General features: G+C 39.1%; 1 protein-coding gene across 3 annotated transcripts in view; it reads right to left on the bottom strand.

Annotated features, from left to right (window-relative positions):
• The window catches only part of HEATR5A (HEAT repeat containing 5A), a 164,296-nt gene that overhangs the window by 132,671 nt on the left and 12,142 nt on the right, over positions 1–19,483 (bottom strand). For all 3 annotated transcript variants that reach the window (XM_075531220.1, XM_075531222.1, XM_075531221.1), the window contains exon 2: positions 2,709–2,906. In XM_075531220.1, coding sequence (XP_075387335.1) covers positions 2,709–2,843 — 135 coding nt within the window. In that variant the 5' untranslated portion in view covers positions 2,844–2,906. The remainder of the gene's footprint in view (positions 1–2,708; positions 2,907–19,483) is intronic.

Below are 19,483 nucleotides of genomic sequence, written 5' to 3'. Positions count from 1 at the left end.
TACTATACGGGAGTCTTCGTTAACCAAGACCAGGGTTCTAGTTCTTCTAAATTGTCCTTCGTATGTTTAAAAGGCAGAGCAAAATTTTATTTTAAATAGACATTTTTAGCTATGTACATCTGTATATATTTGCATAATTGAAGCAACTTGCAGCCAGAGCTGACCTTGTAACAGCGATTTATTTACTCTACTTAAACCTGTTTGAAAGTTCAGTGGAATGTTCCTTTTCTTTTAGTAAACATACACATATAAGTACCTGTTACTCCATTTCATTTGTGCTGAGAAAAAGGGGTACAGAATATCAAAATTAATGGTATTAAAAAAATTTTTTCTAAAATTCCATAGCGAGATAGTCATTAATTGTACAGATTCATGTCCATTCTTAATTTAAATGTTTTCATGACTAATGTTATATAAAAGAATGACTTTAATTTTAGAAGATATATGTAAAATAGTTAAAAGTGAAGCACCACCTCAGATGATTCACTAAATCTGACCATCAAAGCTGTTAACTTAGGTGAGGGACATACTTGGCCATTTTTCTTTTTCTGTATTCATTTCATAAATGTTTAATAAGAAATATTTATGCAAAGCCACTTTATATTCATATGTCTTTAAAGTTGACCTGTGTTTTAAAAAATAAAGGTCCTATTGTGTGGGACTTGTACTGGGCTAATGGAAAAGTCAGCAGTTTGAATACACTAGACGTCTGAACCCATGAGGAGAAAGATAAAGCTGTCTGGTTCTGTAAAGATTTATAGAATTGGAAACCCCACACAAAGTCATTATGAGTCAGAGTCAACCCAGCTGATACCAGCGGGTTTTATGTTTTATACTGACTACATCAGAGCTTCATGCATGCAGAGAAACACAAGGCACCAAACCCACTGCCACTGAGTTGATCCCCACGCACAGTGACCCTACAGAGAAGAGCAGAACTGCTACCAGAGGTTTCCAAGGCTATACTTCAGTTTTTCCCAAAGTGGGCAACATGTGCTGGAACAATCCAGGGGGCTGCAAATGTAGACACTTTATTATGGGATTATGGGCTATAGAATAAAAGGGTTTATTTGCCAGGGGGGTGCTGATTAATTTTTTTTTCTGAAAAGGGTACAATAGGCCAAATACATTTGGGAACCTCTGTTGAACGTCCCCACAGAAACAGAAAGCCTCACCTTTGTCCCTCAGAATGCCTGGTAAGTTTGAATCATCAATTATTAAGATAGCAGACCAATGATTACTATGCCACCAGGCATCACGTAAAGTACAAAAGATATGAAATGAAGTCTGGTTTATAATACATATTTCTCTTAACTCACCTAGTGCTAGAGTCCATTCTGGTTCATAGAGACCTATCGGTTTCATCTTACCTCCTTGGAGTCACTAGTAGCCTTGAAGCACCAACTTTTGTTGTTGTTGTTGTTTTAAACGTTTTATTAGGGGCTCACACAACTCTTATCACAGTCCATACATATACATACATCAATTGTATAACGCACATCTGTACAGTCTTTGCCCTAATCATTTTCTTTTCTTTCTTTCTTTTTTTTTCCTTTTCTTTTTTTATATTTTATTAGGGACTCATACAACTCTTATCACAATCCATACATATACATATATCAATTGTATAAAGCACATCCATACATTCCCTGCCCCAATCATTCTCAAAGCCTTTGCTCTCCACTTAAGCCCTTTGCATCAGGTCCTCTTTTTTTTCCCCCTCCCTCCCCGCTCCCCCCTCCCTCATGTGCCCTTTGTAATTTATACATCGTTATTTTGTCATATCTTGCTCTATCCGGAGTCTCCCTTCCCCCCCTTCTCTGCTGTCCCTCTCCCAGGGAGGAGGTCACATGTGGATCCCTGTAATCAGTTCCCCCTTTCCAACCCACTCACCCTACACTCTCCCAGCATCGCCCCTCACACCCTTGGTCCTGAAGGTATCATCTACCCTGGATTCCCTGTGCCTCCAGCCCTCATATGTACCAGTGTACAACCTCTGCCCTATCCAGGCCTGCAAGGTAGAATTCAGATCATGGTAGTTGGGGGGGAGGAAGCATCCAGGATCTTGGGGAAAGCTGTGCTCTTCATCGGTACTACCTCGCACCTTGACTGACCCATCTCCTCTCCTAAACCCCTCTATGAGGGGATCTCCATTGGCCGACACTTGGGCCTTGGGTCTCCACTCTGCACTTCCCCCTTCATTCAATATGAAGCACCAACTTTATGGTTAGCAGTCCAGCACTGACTTGACAGGGCCACCAAGGCTCTTTTATATTTTTCTGAGGTACTATCAGAAGTAAAGGAGCCATGCTGGCACAGGGGTTAAGGACTTGGCTGTTAACCCAAAGGTTGGCAGTGAAAATCTACCAGCTGCTCCATGGGAGAACAATATGGCTGCCTCTGTAATGATTACAGCACCCAAACCCCATGGCAGCAATTCTATAGAGTCATTCTGAGTCTGGTTGACTTAACGGCCACAGTTTCTGTTTTCAAATACAAAAATATTGGTTAATTTCTTTGTCACATTTTTAAAATAGAACAAACTTTTACTTTTATTATAAATGCAGAAAGTAAAGTTCAAAATAAAAACTAGTAATTATAACACAAACAAAGCCTAGCATCTTAAAAGTTAATTTAGGTTTAGGAAAGGAAACCAAGGGAATTGAGTATCTCCTGACAATTAATACAGCATTTGTAATTTTACCTACCCTACTGGTTGCTAGCAAAAGCTTCTCCAAATATCTCAACCACTCAAAGATAAATTCTGCCTTCTGAACTTCACCGAGTCGACAGCATGCTTCTTCGTTCAGCAATAAGCTATGAGATAATTCCATTCCTTCCATGAAACTTTATCTGACCACGATTCTTCTCACTGAACTTCAGTCAATGTATCTAAGGGCAAAATTCTGCAACAGAGAAAAATTAACTTTTAAAGGAAAGTAATCATTGGAAAGAGAGGTGGTGACTGTATAACATTGGGAAAATATTGTCACTACACTGGCTAACTTAAAAAGAGTGAATTTTCACAAACCCATGTATGGTTAATTGAATTTTTAAAAAGGTCCCACATCTGCTTGATAGAGAAAGATTTATTCAATAAATGGCTCAGGAACTTGGAATAATCAATTATGATGCTGCCCTGTTCAATATTTACTCTTGTGAAGGGATCACTAAAGAAATCAGAGGTACCTGGATATCAGAAAGTCTTAAAAGTTTGTCTTAAAATGGAAGCCCTCTAAGTGAGGTGTCAGCTAAGTCCACACAAGGAGCACACTAGTTTGTGTGAATTAAAGATTGTAAATGGTAAAATTAAGATCAAAATAGGGAATTACATTTGAGCTTAAGTTGTGAGCACCAGATCTGCAGAAGACTGTGGATGACAGGGAAAGCCCCAGATCCACTTGCAGAGTTCCCACTAGGATTAAGCCTCCAATGAATTCCCTCGGACCACTGACCACGATGTGAATAGCCTTGCCATCAGACAGTGCATCAGAAAGTGAATTAATGCAAATATAGTTAGGTAAAGTTTTAATATCTTTAAAAAATCATTTTATTGGGGGCTCATACAACTCTTACCACAATCCACACATACATCCATGGTGTCAAGCACATTTGTACATTTGTTGCCCTCATCATTCTCAAAACATTTGCTTTCTACTTGAGCCCTTGGTATCAGCTCATTTGTCCCCCTCCCTCCCCGCTGTCCCTTCCCTCATGAACCCTTGATAATTTATAAATTATTATTATTTTGTCATATCTTACATTGTCTGACATCTCCCTTCACCCACTTTTCTGTTGTCTGTCCCCTAGGGAAAATTTTAATATCTTATCATTTGTTTTCCTTCTAATTTTTCATTTGTTCTAGTTTTTATTATTTTCAGCCACACAGGTTTTTGTGTTTTGTTATTGTTGTTGGGGGATGTGGGGGCTTGCATGATTTTCTTTTTATGAAATCCAGGATAGTTAGCTCTTATAGTGACAGAAAATAGATTAATAACTTCTTAGGGTTGTGGAAAGGGAGGATGGGGTTAATGGGAAACTAATAAGAAAAAACACAAAAATGAAGAAAATGTTCTAAAGTGATCGTGGTGATGATTGCACAACTCTTAATATATTCAAACCACTGAATTGTATCATACATGAATTGTGTGTCAATGAAATTGTCTTAAGTTAATAAAATAAAATAAATGGCTTTAGGAAAACGGAATTTTCTTATATAGAAAAATGAAATAGGATCTTTTATCTCACAACAGACAAAAAAATTAAAAATGCATTAAGGAACTAAATGTACAAACTAAAACCACAAAATTCTTGCAAGAAGCAGAAACAATGTTGTCAGGCTTAGCTTTCAAGAGCTAAAAACACAACCAGCAAAAGACAAAACAAATAAATGAAAACATAAAATCTTCTAGCATTTCTTCAACAAAAAACCTTATTAAAATTTAAAAGACAAGATACTGGTTAAGATTGTCTTCAGAAACAATCGATTTTCCAAGAATCTAATAACCAAAAAATGTAATAATTTGAAAACCAAAGCCAATCATAAAACAGAATTTTACCATTTCATCAAAAAGAACACCAATTGGCAATCAAACACATAAAAATATATTCAGTGTCATTAGCCATCAGAGATGCTAATCAAAATCACTGTGAAATAGCATATACCCCAACTAGATTGTATCTTAGTTATTCAGTGGCCCCTAGCAGAAGTACCCTAAGTGGATAGCTTTAACAAACAGAAATATATTCTCTTAGTTTAGGAGGCCAGAAAAGCAAATTCTGGGCATCAATTCTAGGAGAAGGCTCTCTCTCTCTCCATCACCTCGGAGGGAAAGTCCTTGGCTCCTTTCAATGTAACTGATTTGGCAACCCTTGGAAATCTCTATGTATCTTGGCATCAACCTTTCCCTGGGTTTAGGAGGTTCTTCACTCAGAGATCATGACTCCAAAAAATAGGCTCTGCTCCTAGCTCTTCTCTCTGGGTGGTCCCCTGATCTCTACTTGCTTGTTTAAACTCTTTTCTTTACATAAGATATGGACTCAGTAGTGACGGGGTCTTCAAAGCTCATAACCAGCCAACTAAGATGCAACTATTAGTGTCTTCCAGGACAGAAGAAAAAAAGAGTGATGAAAATCAAAAGATACAAAGAAACAACTGGTCCAATGGCATATGGACCATGAAAACATCAGTCCCCAAAATCTGGATGGTGTCTAGCTGACAATATCAGCTGCTCTAAAGGGATACTAAAAGGTCCTGGATAAAGTAAGAGAGAAAAAATGTACAATTAAGCTCAAATTACAAAAGAGATGACGTTTACTCGTTGGATAGAGATTAGTAGAATTCCCAAGATTATGGCCCTTTAGTCAGCCTCCATTTGTGGAACAGAACTTCAATGAATAATCAATCACTGAAGATGAAAAGGGAAGCATTTATCCAAGGACAAAGCTCAGAGGGTTAGGAACTAAGGGAAATGGTCAAAGGAAATACAGGGAGGAAGTAGGGTAATCTAGGGTAGCTTGGGGGAGTGATAACTAACGTAGTAGTTCTGTTGGAGCTTTTTAAGGAACTGCTCCATTCATTTGCCATAAAACTAAAAGAACTGGATAGTGTCTGGCTACCATATAACTGGGAATTTTGAGCCAAGATTCCAGAAATCCTGATCAATAGAGAAATAAAAATACAAATCAGAATTTTAAAATCTCATGGATATCTTACTTTATGGAGCCATTTTCTGGAGGATAGATGAATCCCTGAAACTACTGTCCTGAAATAATCTTTAAATCTTAAACGAAAAATATCTGCTAAAGTCCTCTAAAACCAAACAGTTTAGCTTAAAAATGTCTGTCTTGAGCATTATGCTCTTTTAAGAAAATAATCCATAGAAGATCATACAGACAATTCTAGATGATGAACAAAGCCAAAGTCTGACTCCAAACCTGATCATCAGTTGTTCGGATTCAAGTTCAAGATGAAGTTGATTCAGATTAAAAGAAGTCTAGGAGAAACAAAGTATGACTTTGAGTATATCTCACTGAGTATATCTCACCCGAATTTAGACACCATCTCAAGAATAGATTTGACACATTGAAGTCTAATGATTGAAGAACAGACAAGTTATGGGTTGACACCAAAAACACCAGGAAAAGAAACACCATGGATACTGCGTGGTTTAAATCCAGGACAGAATAAACAAAGAAAACTTCACTGTAAAGGAGGACCCCCTTGGTAGGACTAAACTCTTTGTTTTTTCAGCAGAAACCATAGAGACAAAATGACAATAGAACAATATATATAAAACTACAAAAACAAAAAAGCAAACCAAGAATATTATATACTGCAACAGTATCCCTAATTATGAGGGAGAAATAAAAGTATTTCCAGATCATTAGAAATTAAAGGAATTTTTAAGTACAAGTCCAACCTTATGAAATACATGAAGGGAAGTTCACTGAACAGAGAATCAACAGCAAAAGCAAAGATCAACATAAAAGACACCAACACTTAAAGCATTATTCAAAGTAAACTAAACTTATAAGACTGAAAATAAGGAGCCAGAGGTATTATTCTTCAATGAATATAATTACAAGATAAACAAAAGAAATAATGTAGACAAACATATGAATGCAGAGGAAGTCAAGACATGGGCAATGAAGTGGACAACATTAAAATAGAAACAACAGAAATGAAAAATAATAGCATAGAACTACCCTGTTTCCCCAAAAATAAGACAATGTCTTATTAATTTTTGCTCCCAAAGATGTGCTAGGTCTTATTTTTAGGGGATGTCTTATTTTTCTATGAAGAAGAATATGGTACACATTTATTGTTTATTGTTTTATTAAAAGAGACCTCGCACTTCATGTCTGCTAGGGCTGCGCTGCGGCCAACAGTGAGCTGCGCAGCGGTGCACACCTCTACGGTCCAGAGTCCAGAGTTATGGTGCGGTAGTTTCAGGACAGGGGGTGGGGTGAGCCTTATTTTTGAGGAGGTCTTATTTTGGGGGGATGCCTTATATTTTAGCGAGGCAAAACTATAAGTAGGTCTTGTTTTTTGAGGATGTCTTACTTTCGGGGAAACAGGGTATGAATGACATTATTCCAACAAATTCAAAAACCTAGAATAGAAGGACATATTTCTAGAAACATACTATGTAAACTAACACAAACTGATGTAGAAACCTCAGCAGACACATAACAAAAAAATAAACAAACTCATTAAAAAACTCACAACAAACAAGTCTCAGACCAGTTTCACTATGGAATTCTAACAAATAATCTATTCTACACAAGCTTCCAAAATATAGAAGAGGATAGCAAGCTCTCAAATTCATATTATGAATTGATATCCAAACCAGGCAGATTTTACCAAAATAGAAAATTACACTCCAATATCCCTTCAAACACAGAAATAAAAATTCTCAACAAAATCCCAGTCAATAAAATTGAACAAAATATATTTAAAAATATAATATGATCAAGTAGGATTTATAACAGGGATGCAAGGATAGTTCAACATTAGAAAAACACTCCACGGCCTGAGGGAGCGGGGGCTTAAGTGGAGAGAAAATGTTTTGAGAATGATGAGGGCGATGAGTGCACAAATGTGCTTTACACATTGATGTATGTATGGATTGTGATAAGGGTTTATGAGCCCCTAATAAAACGATAAAAAAAACAACACTCCACGGAAACGAAAACACAATCATATCAACTGATGCAGAAAAGACATTTGACAAAATCCAACACCCATTCCTGATTAAAAGCACTCAACACAATAGGAACAGAAGGGAAATTCCTCAGCATAATCAAGGCCATATTGCAAAACCAATGCCCAGTGTTTGCTCATTGGGAGAACCTGAAAACATTCCATTTTTAAATGGGAAGCAAATGAGGATGACCCTTTTCACCACTTTTAGTCAATATTATGCTGGAATTCTTAGCCAGGGCTATTAGACAACAAAAAGGAAATGAAAGGCATCCAAATTGGCAGAGAAGTAAAATTCTCAGTATTTGCAGATTATATGATTCTATATGTAGAAAATTCCACAAACTCGACAAGAAGACTCGTGGAAATAACTGAAAGATTTGGCAACATGTCAGGATACACATACAAAAGTCAAATGGATTCCCATAAAATAAGACCTACATAAATCTAAGAATATACCATATTTACAAATAGGAAGATGAAGCATTATATAAATGTTCATCATTCGAAGGCAATCTATAAATAACAATGTAATTCTGAGCCAGGTCTCATGATCATTCTTTAAAGATATGGAAAAATGAATCACTAACTCTAAATACAGAGGAGAGAGATCCAGGATAAGCAAAGCAGCACTAAAAAGAAGAGCAAAGGGGCAGTCCTCTCACTTCTTAACCTCAAAACCTATTCCGTAGCATGGAAATCAAAACAATGGTATAGATCAATGGGAAAGGATGTAGAACCCAGAAATCTATCCAACTACAGACAACAGATTTTGACAAAGGGCTGAAATAAATCAAATAGGGAAGAAATAGTCTCTTACATGGTGATAGCAAAATTGGATTTCCATTTGCAGAACAATGAAAGAGGGCACATCTCACTCAATATAAAAAAACAAACTCAAGATGGATTAAAGGCTGAAACATAAACCTTAGACATAAATTACACAGCACACAGAAATGCACACCCACATTCATTACATCACTATTCACAATACCAAGAAGAGGGAAACAATCCAAATGTTCGTCTGTGGAAGAATGAATAAATAAACTTTGGTACATACACACAATGAAATAACTATCATTAAAGAATAATGATGAGAAGCAACAAAGCCCACATGGAAGAAGCACACCAGCCTGTGTGATCACCGGGTGTTGAAGGGATCAGGTATCAGGCATCATTAGAACAAAAAATCTTACCATAGTGAATGTGGGGGGGGGGGCGGAGGGGGCAGGGAGTGCGGAGTGGAGACCCAAAGCCCATTTGTAGGCCACTGGACATCCCCTTACAGAAGGGTATGGGGAGGAGACGAGCCAGTCAGGGTGCGATGTAGCAACAATGAAAAATACAACTCTCCTCTAGTTCCTAAATGCTTCCTTCCCCACCCCACTATCATGATCCGAATTCTACCTTGCAAGTCTGGCTAGACCAGAGGATGTACACTGGTACAGATAGGAACTGGAAACACAGGGAATCCAGGGCAGATGATCCCTGATCCCTTCATGACCAGTGGTATGAGTGGTGATACTGGGAGGGTGGGTTGGAAAGGGGGAACTGATTACAAGGATTTACATGTGACCACCTCCCTGAGGGACAGACAACAAAGAGTGGGTGAAGGGAGACTTCGGACAGGGCAAGATATGACAAAATAATAATTTATAAATTATCCAGGGTTCATGAGGGAGGGGGAAGAGGGAAGGGAGAGGAAAAAATGAGGACCTGATGCCAGGGGCTTAAGTGGAGAGCAAATGTTTTGAGAATGATGAGGGCAGTGAATGTACAAATGTACTTTACACAATTGATGTATTTATGGATTGTGATAAGAGTTGTATAAGCAAAAAAAAAAAGAGTTGTATGAGCCCATAATAAAACGATTAAAAAATAATGATGAACCTGTGAAACACTTCATGACATGGATAGTTCTGGGGGACGTTATGCTGACTGAAGTTAGTCAATCACAAGAAAGCAAATAATGTATCAGACCACGACCACTAACAGTGGTTAAAAAAAAATCAAGGCAAAGGTTTTTATATCAAAAGAAACAGACACTTTGATGGTTACCAGGGGTGTGAGGGGAAGAAAAGGAAGGAGAAGCAATAAGCTTGAGCTTAAATTCCCAAAGTTATTTGACGTACTATCCCCTTTACAGGACCCTGGTAATTTAAAAAATGTTGTCCTATAGTCTATATTCCAGGATAAAGTATTCCAGGATATTTTAGGTTTCTGCCTTTGCAGCCTCGTTAGATTGTTCCAGTGCCCCTAGGGGGTGGTATCAGCCACTTTCAGAAACACTGGGTTGGAGGAGAGACTTGAGTGAAGGGGAGGATATATCCTACAAGGTGAAAATGGACACAAAACAACGAGTAGGGGTTTGGGGGGCGGGGTTGTCAAGAAACAAGAAACTAAAGGGAGGTATAATAAGTTTAGTTTTTGAATGTAAAAACAATGATCTGGTATATAAACCTCTACCCTAGTTCACAATAAAAATGTTTTTAAGAACTAAATTCATATATCAATAAAGATGTGCATCAGAGTGTGTCTTTTCACTGTATTTATTCAATCTGTGTATATGAGCAAATAATCTGGGGAGTTAGACGATAAGAAGGCGGGCACCCTGCAGCACAGTGGTACAAGTTGGGCTGCTAACTGCCAGGCCAATCCAGTTGGAAACCACCAGCCACTCCTACTGAGGGAGATGGGGCTTTCTACTCCCATCATGAGGTACAGTCTCAGAAACCCAACAGGGCAGTTCCACCCTGTCCTGTAGCATTGCTATGAGTTGGCATGGGCTTCATGGCAATGAAAGAGAGACTATAAGAACTTGGCATCAGGATTGGTGACAGACTCATTAACAACCTATAGATCATACAATGTGGCTTGTTCAAAGTGAGTTGAAGTACTTACTGAGAAAGTAAAACACAGACTATAACCTCAAGTATGGATTAAATCTCAAAAATAAACAACACAAAAAACCTCACAAGCAGACCGGTAGTAAGCAAAATCATGGGAAACAGAAAATATTAATGTTGTCAAGGCCTTCATTTTACTTGGATCCAAAGTCAACGCTAGCAGAAGCAGAGACATCAACTACTTTCACTGGCTCATTACACTGCAAAAGAGCTCTTCACCGTGTTAAAAAGTAAGGACATCATCACTCTGAGGAATAGGTACACAGGATCCATGCCACAGAATTTTCAACTATCTTATATGCACACAAAAGTTGGACAAGGAATATGGAAGACTAAAGAACTGATGCCTTTGAATTGTATTACTGAAATATTAAACATATCATAGACTTCCAGAAAAGTAAATCTGTTACAGAAGTAAAACCAGAATGCTGCTTAGAAAATGAGCATGTTGAAACTTCATCTCATCAACTTCAGACATATTATCAGGAGAGGGTCAAGAAAATAAGACCTAAAAAAAAAAAAAAATCAACGGACGCAAGGGACCTAAAAAAAAAAAAATCAACGGACGCAAGGGACCTAAAAAAAAAAAATCAACTGCAGCAAGGGACTCAAGAGTAACAACTGTGGAATGGTTCAGGAAGGGACTGTTTTGTTCTGTTTACCTCGGGTATCTAGGGGTTGGAACTGACCGGCACCTAGCAATAACATACAGGACCAATGGAGATCCCCTCATAGAGGGGTTTAGGAGAGGAGATGGGTTAATTAGGGTGTGAGGTAGTACCGATGAAGAACACAGCTTTCCCCCAGATCCTGGATGCTTCCTCCCCCCAACTACCATGATCTGAATTCTACCTTGCAGGGCTGGATAGGACAGAGGCTGTACACTGGTACATATGAGGGTTGGAGGTACAGGGAATCCAGGGTGGATGATACCTTCAGGACCAAGGGTGTGAGGGACGATGCTGGGAGAGTGGAGGGTGAGTGGGTTGGAAAGGGGGAACTGATTACAAGGATCCACATGTGACCTCTTCCCTGGGAGAGGGACAGCAGAGAAGGGGGGAAGGGAGACTCCGGATAGGGCAAGATATGACAAAATAACGAGGTATAAATTATCAAGGGCATATGAGGGAGGGGGGAATGGGGAGGGAGGGGGGAAAAAAGAGGACCTGATGCAAGGGGCTTAAGTGGAGAGCAAATGCCTTGAGAATGATTGGGGCAGGGAATGTACGGATGTGCTTTATACAATTGATGTATGTATATGTATGGATTGTGGTAAGAGTTGTTTGAGTCCCTAATAAAATGTAAAAGAAGAAAAGAGAAAAAAATGATTAGGGCAAAGACTGTACAGATGTGCTTTATACAATTGATGTATGTATATGTATGAACTGTGAAAAGAATTGTATCAGCCCCAATAAATTGTTAAAATAAAAAAAAATTTTTTAAAAAAACATACAGGACCAAACTAACAACAACAGCGCAAAAGACTACATGGGAACCTTTGAGGGCAATGAATTTATGTTAATGTGGAAATACCCGTTAATTGTGACCTAAAGTCCACATTTGTATTCTCTATGAGTTTATAATTAAACATTGGTAAAATTGGATTCCAAATGTCTGGAAATTTTTAGATTTGTCAAACTACTCAATGTTAGCTATTGAGTTGTTTTTATACTTTATTTATACAGAAATAAAGGCTTGGCCAGAGCTTTGAAAACCTTATAGAACAGTTATTCTTGGCACACATGGGGTTACCATGAATTAGAACTGACTCCACAGCAACTAAAAATGACAACGGGTATTAAGTTTTCAACTCCTCTTCTTTATCCTATTTATGACCTTGGGCCATATCCTACATTCTGACCTTGACACTGCCCCAAAGACCAAAGAACATTTTCTTTACTAATTAGCAGTCATCTTCTCTCATCCGCAACTACCTTCTCAAGCCTGTGTGCTGTTTTAACCATTCTGGATGGTCTCTTCCCAATTTGTCCTGCCCAAATCCCAATGCAAACCCACTGACATCAAGTCTACTCAGATTCATAATAAATGCATCAGACAGAAAAGAACTGCCCTATAAGGCTCCCAAAGGTGTAATCACTATGGAAGCAAGAGCTTATTTTCCTAATGCACAACAGATGGTGAGTTTGAACCACGAACCTTCTGGCTAGGAGCTGAGCACTTAACCATTGTACTACCAGGGATCCTAGACCCCAAAAGTCCTTTTAAAAGAAAAGAACTTTGATTATTTTCAGAAATGGCCTGGCTCAAAAAGACACAGTGAAGGATAAAATAAATGAACGCTGACAAAATAACTTCTGGCAAAAAACCTACTAAGCATACAGAAGGTGAAAAGCACTCAAGAGGTATCTATGAATGTTTAAGGTGAAAAAAAGCCTCACCATCATACAGAAAATTTCTTGTAACTACCAGAACACATCAGTCCCACCTTAAGAATCAACTTATCATTTCTAGAGGTCATTAGGACTGCTGAAGAGGCAATTTTTTTTCCTTAGGCAGCAGCAAAATTGTGCTGTAAAATGATCTATCAAGGAGCTAAAGAGCTAACACAATGCAATAATAAATAATTCAGTGCAAAGCTTGAGATCATAAGCAGGGCATAAAGTTATCGCTACTATCCTCAATATATTCTTCATATAAATTAATATTAAATACATTTCATATTGGTAACCCTACAGCTAAACCACATTTAAAATGCACTTGAGATCTCTACCCAGACACTATAAATGTGATGAGCAAATACATTGTGCAAATAAAAATGCAGCTCTTCCTATTTGAAGTCTCACTTTAGGAAGAACACAAGTGCAGTTCATGTTATCTGCTTTGTTTTAACGTAATATAAATCCTCTCGTTCTGTAGCCTTTAAAAATGCTTTTCTTTTTTTAGTTTAAAGAGAACATTTATTAAATCTCTTTTTAAAAATCATTTTATTGGGGGCTTTTACATTTATCAGAATCCATAGATACATATGTTGTGTCAAGCACATTTGTACATTTGTTGCCATCATCATTCTCAAAACATTTTCTTTCTCCTCGAGTTCTTGGTATCAGCTCATTTACCACTCCCCACCATCCTCCCCCCACCAAGATCACTTGATATTTTATAAACTGTTTTTTTTCTATGTCTTACACCAACTACTGTCTCCCTCACCCACTTTTTCTGATGTGCATTCCCTGGGAGGGGTTATATGTCGATCATTGTGAACAGTTCCCTCTTACTCTCCCCATCTTCCCCTTACCCTCTTGGTGCAGCTAATCTCATTACTAGTCCTGAGGTGTTTATCTGTCCTGGATTTCCTGTGTCTCCAGCTCATAGCTGGTACCAGTGTAGGTGCTCTGGTCTAGCTAGATTTGTAAGGTAGAATTGGGGTCATGATAGTGGGGGTGGGGGTAGAGGGAAAGCATTAGAGAACTAGAGGAAAGTTGTATGTTATACCAGTACTATACTGCACCCTGACTGGCTCATCTCTTTTTTGTGACCCTTCTGTAAGGGGATGTCAATTGTCTACCAATGGGTTTTGGGTCTCTACTTCACCCTCCCCCTCATTCACATCCATACACATTTTGTTCTGGGTTGTAGATGCCTGATACCTGATTCTACTGATACCTCATGATCACACAGGCTGCTGTGCTTCTTCCATGTGGGTTTTGTTGCTTCAGAGCTAGATGGCTGCTTGTTTTATCTTCAAGCCATTAAGAATCCAGACACTCTATCTTTTGATATCAGGCACCAACAGTTTTCTTCACATTTTCTTATGCATCCATGTTGTCTTCAGCAATGTCAGGAGGGTGAGCATTGGGCTATTAGAACAATGTGTTATTGCATTGAGGGAGTACTTGAGTAGAGGCCCAATGTCCGTCTGCTAACTATATGTACACAGATCTATCTATCTATCTACGCCTTTATTAGACCTTGATAAATGTCCTTTGCCTCCTAGTTCTTTCCTCTATTTCCTTTTACTTTCCTCTTGTTTCACTATCATCTTCGGCCTTCATTTAAATTTCAGTAATTCCTCTCAGCTACACTGCACTTGATCAAGCTCCACCAAATATCCTATGCCCTCCTCACCATCTATTTTAGATCACCTGTTGTTCCCTGGTCCTTGGGTTTGTTGGCACCCCCTTCCTTTCCCCGGCCTCCCCCTCTCCCGTGTCCCCCTGGAATCGTCAGTCCATTGTTTTCTCCTCCAGATCGTTTATCCAGCCTATCTTATCTAGATAGACATGCAAAAACAATAAAACGCACACACAAAAAACACCAACAAAAGAAAACAAAGCAACAAAATATAAAATTTATAAATAGACCCAGGTCTGTTTGTTGACCTTTATGAGTGTTTTCCTGTGGAGTCTAATAAAGTGCCATACCCTGGTCCCAAAGTCTATTTTTGCTATTCCCACGGGACAACCACTGCTTTGCTCCCCATGATGCTCTGTTGCATGCCGTGTTTTGCCCCTGTGTGGTGGGGTCAGATTGGACACAATTCCCCCAGTGGGTCTCCAGTGTTGTCCGCCATAGCATTATGGGTCAGTGAAGGACATCTTGTCTCGTGGTGGGGCTGAAAAAATGCTTGTTTTTCTAATCTTTCTGTTATTTTCTTGTTTAGGTCTCCGTGGAAATTATAAAATGGTTCATTTTCAAAAATGGCCACAAGTAGCAATATCAAGATTTTTTTCAAAGAATTGTCACCTGCTGCTTGAAAAAAAAGTTTCATAAAAGAGTTGTCCGAGTATTTTTTTTCTTTTCTTTTTAAAATCATTTTATTGGAGCTCGTACAACACTTATCACAATCCATACATACATCATTGTGTCAAGCACATTTGTACATTTGTACATTTGTTGTCATCATCTTTCTCAAAACATTTGCTTTCTACTTGAGCCCTTGGTATCAGCTCATTTTCCCCCCTCCCTCCCTGCCACCACCTTCCTCATGAACCCTTCATAATTTATAAATTATTATTATTTTGTCATATCTTACACTGTCCAACATCTCCCTTCACCCACTTTTCTGTTATCTGTCCCCCAGGAAGGAAGTTAGATGTAGATCCTTGTGATCGGTTCCCCACTTTTTATTCCACCTTCCCCTTCCCCTACTGATATTGCCACTCTCACCGCTGGTCCTGAAGGAATCATCTGTCCTGGATTCCCAGTGTTTCCAGTTCCTATCTGTACCTGTGTACATCCTCTGGTCTAGCCAGATTTGTAAAGTGGAATTGGGATTATAGTGGGGGTGGGTAAGCATTTAAGATCTAGAGAAAAGTTGTGTTTCATTGTTGCTACACTGCACCCTGACTGGCTTCTCTCTTCCCCACAACCCTTCTATAAGGAGATGTCCAGCTGCCTACAGATGGGCTTTGGGTCCCCAATCTGCACCCTGTGCTCATTCACAATGATATATTTTGTTCATTGATGCCTGAAACCTGATCCTTTTAACACCTCGTGATCACACAGGCTGGTGTGCGTGCTTCTTCCATGTGGGCTTTGTTGCTTCTCAGCTAGATGGCCGCCTGTTTACCTTCAAGCCTTTAAGACCCCAGACACAATATCTTTTGATAGCTGGGCACGTTCAGCTTTCTTCACATTTGCTTATTCACCCGCTTTGCCTTCAGCGGTTGTGTCTGGAAGGTGAGCATCATGGAATGCCAATTTAATAGAACAAAGTGTTCTTCCATTAAGGGAGTACTTGAGCGGAGGTCCAATGTCCATCTGCTATCTTAATACTAAACCTATAAATATATGCATAGATCTATTTCCCCATCATCATATATTTACATATGTACATGCCTCTATTTAGACCTCTCTATATATATATACATGCCTGTATTAGACCTCAATAAATGTCCTTTGCCTCCGAGTTCTTTCCTCTATTTCCCTTTACTTTCCTCTTGTCCCACTATCATGGTCAGCCTTTATTTGAGTTTCAGTAATTCCTCTCAGTTACACTGCCCTTGATCAAGCCCTACTAGGCCTCTTACACCCTCCTTGCCACTGATTTTTGGATCACTTGTTCCCTTGTCCCTGGGTTTGTTAACATCACTTCCTTTTCCCCACCTCCCCCTCTCCCATGTCCCCCTGGAACCGTTGGTCCTGTTGTTTTCTCCTCCAATTGTTTACCAGCCTATCTTATCTAGACAGACCTGCAGAGATAATAATATGCACAAAAACAAGACAGAGGTAAACAAAACAATGACAAAAAAAGGGTAAAAACCTATAAATAGTTCAAGGTATGTTTCTTGAGTGTTTTCAAGTTATGTTTAGGAGTGTTTTCTGGTCAATTCTGATGGGGTGCCATGCCCTGGCCCCAAAGTCTACTTTTGGTACTCCCGTGGGCCTTCCTTGCTCTAATCCCTTTGCTATTCTGTTGTACGTCCTTAGTATTTTCCTTGGTATGGTGGGGTCAGATCAAGTGTAATTCCCACACTGTGCCTCCAGTGTTATCCCCTGTAGGGCTATGGGTCAGTGAGGGATGTCATGTCTGGTAGTGGGGCCAGTCATATGGTCCTCTCTGCATTGGCTGCTCTGAGTAGGGATATCGTCCTCAAGGCTTGGTGGGACAGGATGTGCTCTACTCTCTCTTCCTCCTTCTTCATTTGCTCCCGTGTGCTCTGATCAAACATGTCTTTCTCCCTGAGCTGTAGCTTCACTGCTGTCCTCTGAAGTAAATTCTTCTGGGGGGAGTCTCCAAGTATTTTTAACAGCAGGTAATATTTATTGATTACCTACTCTATTCTATCCACTACGGTAAGCACTTTACATTTATTTTCTTAAATAATCAACACAACTGTAAAGTAGCTACAGAGGAACGAACTGAGACACACGAAAGTTGTTCCCCTAAGCTCTCAAAGCAATTAAGTGTTAGAATAGGGTCAATACACCAAAACAATCCCAAATATATGTGCTTAAACCACATGATATAGATTAAATTATGTCCCCTCCCAAAATAATGCATGAACGTGGCTAGGCCTGATTCTCAATATTATTTCATTATCCTCCATTCTGTGACATGCTGTAATTATGCGTTCTAAATCCTAACCTCTAATGTTAATGAGGCAGGATACAACCTACAGGATTAAATTGTTTCTTGAGTCAATCTCTTTTGAGATATACAAGAGATTAGATAAGCAACTATCATACAGATCCTATACTGAATGGACTTATACCACTAACTCTTTAGTTAGCAGCCGAGTATATTATTGCATCACCCAGAAAGTCCCACAAATTCTCTAAAAGCTTAACATTTTTTGAGGGTTGGTCGTGTCTGTGAAAGAAGCCTAGGTGGTGCTGTGGGTTCGGCAGTAAGCTGCTAACTGCAGGGTCTGCGTGCAGTTATAAGCCCTCAAGACAAAGATGAGTTGGCTGCTTCCAGAAAGATTTCATTTCAGAAATTCTGCATAGGCTCAGTATGAGTCACAAGTGACACGATAACAGTGGATTTAGCATCGTGCCCTTGACTTGATGACAAAGGGCAGTAGCACAGTATGGTGACGATGCAGTGCTGCTGTACCAGAAATACCACGAGTGAATAGCTTTACAAACAAATTTATTATCACAATATTTAGGAAGCTAGAAGACCAAATTAAGGGTACTAGCATAGGGAAAGGCTTTCTTTGTTGACTCCATGGCAGTAAGTTTGTTTGCTAGTTTCCATGCTTGTGATTATGGTCCCATTTTGGAGATCGTTACCAACTACGTTAATGATACAGGGTTAGTCTTCTTGCGAGTATGCTTTCCATCCAATATATATGAATGCTCTGGCAAAGTTCTTCTTGCTTTGGACCCCGCATCTGACTCACTGTCCTCTGATATCTGGTTCTTGGAACTCAAGTCTGCAGCCAAGCCTCTGACCTGACTCACCAGTTCCTGCATACTTGTGACAGTTGATTTGGATTTGTCAGCCCCTGCAACCAGGTTGAGTGAGGAGAATCCAGCTGACTGATACCTGGCCCACAGATTTGGGACATGACGGGCTCTAACACCTCATGAGCCTTTCCTTTGGCGGTTCATGAGCTCTGGGAGATGCTGTAGTGAATTATGGAACCCTAAAATGACCAACGTCAGCAGTTCACACCTACCAGGGGCTCTCAGGGAGAAAGATGAACCTGCCTGCTCCTATAATGATTTACAGCCTCAGAAACCCAACAGAGTGTCTCCAAGAGTCAGAATCAATTTAGTAGCAGTGGGTTGGAAAAAGGTAGGCAGAAAGGACCCCAGATAACATAGTGGATTGTGCATTGAGCAGTTAACCCCAAGGTTCGTACTTTGAACACACCATCTGCTCCAAAGGAGAAAAATGAGGCTATCTGTTCCCATGAAGATTTTATCTCAGAAATCCAAATAGGGACTTCTGGTAGTAATCAAGTCAATGGCAATGAGTTCAGACAGGAGAAAGAGTACTAATAAAGGGAGGAAAAGTAACTGGTGTTAGAAATGATGAGAGTGGTATACACAGTATGGAAAAGTGAGTCATTGGTGTTTACTCTTCTAGAAGAAGTTATTCCTGAAGTTGGCAAAATTGTTTCAAGATAAATCATAAGATGTCATAGAAATTCCAAAATGACCCTATGTAGACTTCCTTTAACAAGAATTACTCCTTTCTTTTGGTAAGGAAAAAGTTTAAGAACCACTTTATAAATATAACTATATCAAATTATAGTTTTTTAAGGGTCACCTATAAACAATTTCATGACTCAATATAATTAAGTATTTGGTCAGCCTTCAAAGGTACGGCATAATGTGGAAGAGAAGAATGTCTACCTTTAGCATGGTATGCTTTCAACCGGCTATTTTTAAACCCAACATCCTTGTTAGCCTAGAATATATACATAAACAGATTAACTATTCAGAAAAAAGAAATCAG

This window comes from Tenrec ecaudatus, chromosome 14 (genome assembly GCF_050624435.1).
Source record: "Tenrec ecaudatus isolate mTenEca1 chromosome 14, mTenEca1.hap1, whole genome shotgun sequence".
NCBI lineage: Eukaryota > Metazoa > Chordata > Mammalia > Afrosoricida > Tenrecidae > Tenrec > Tenrec ecaudatus.
This window is presented reverse-complemented; position numbering and strand designations above follow the sequence as displayed.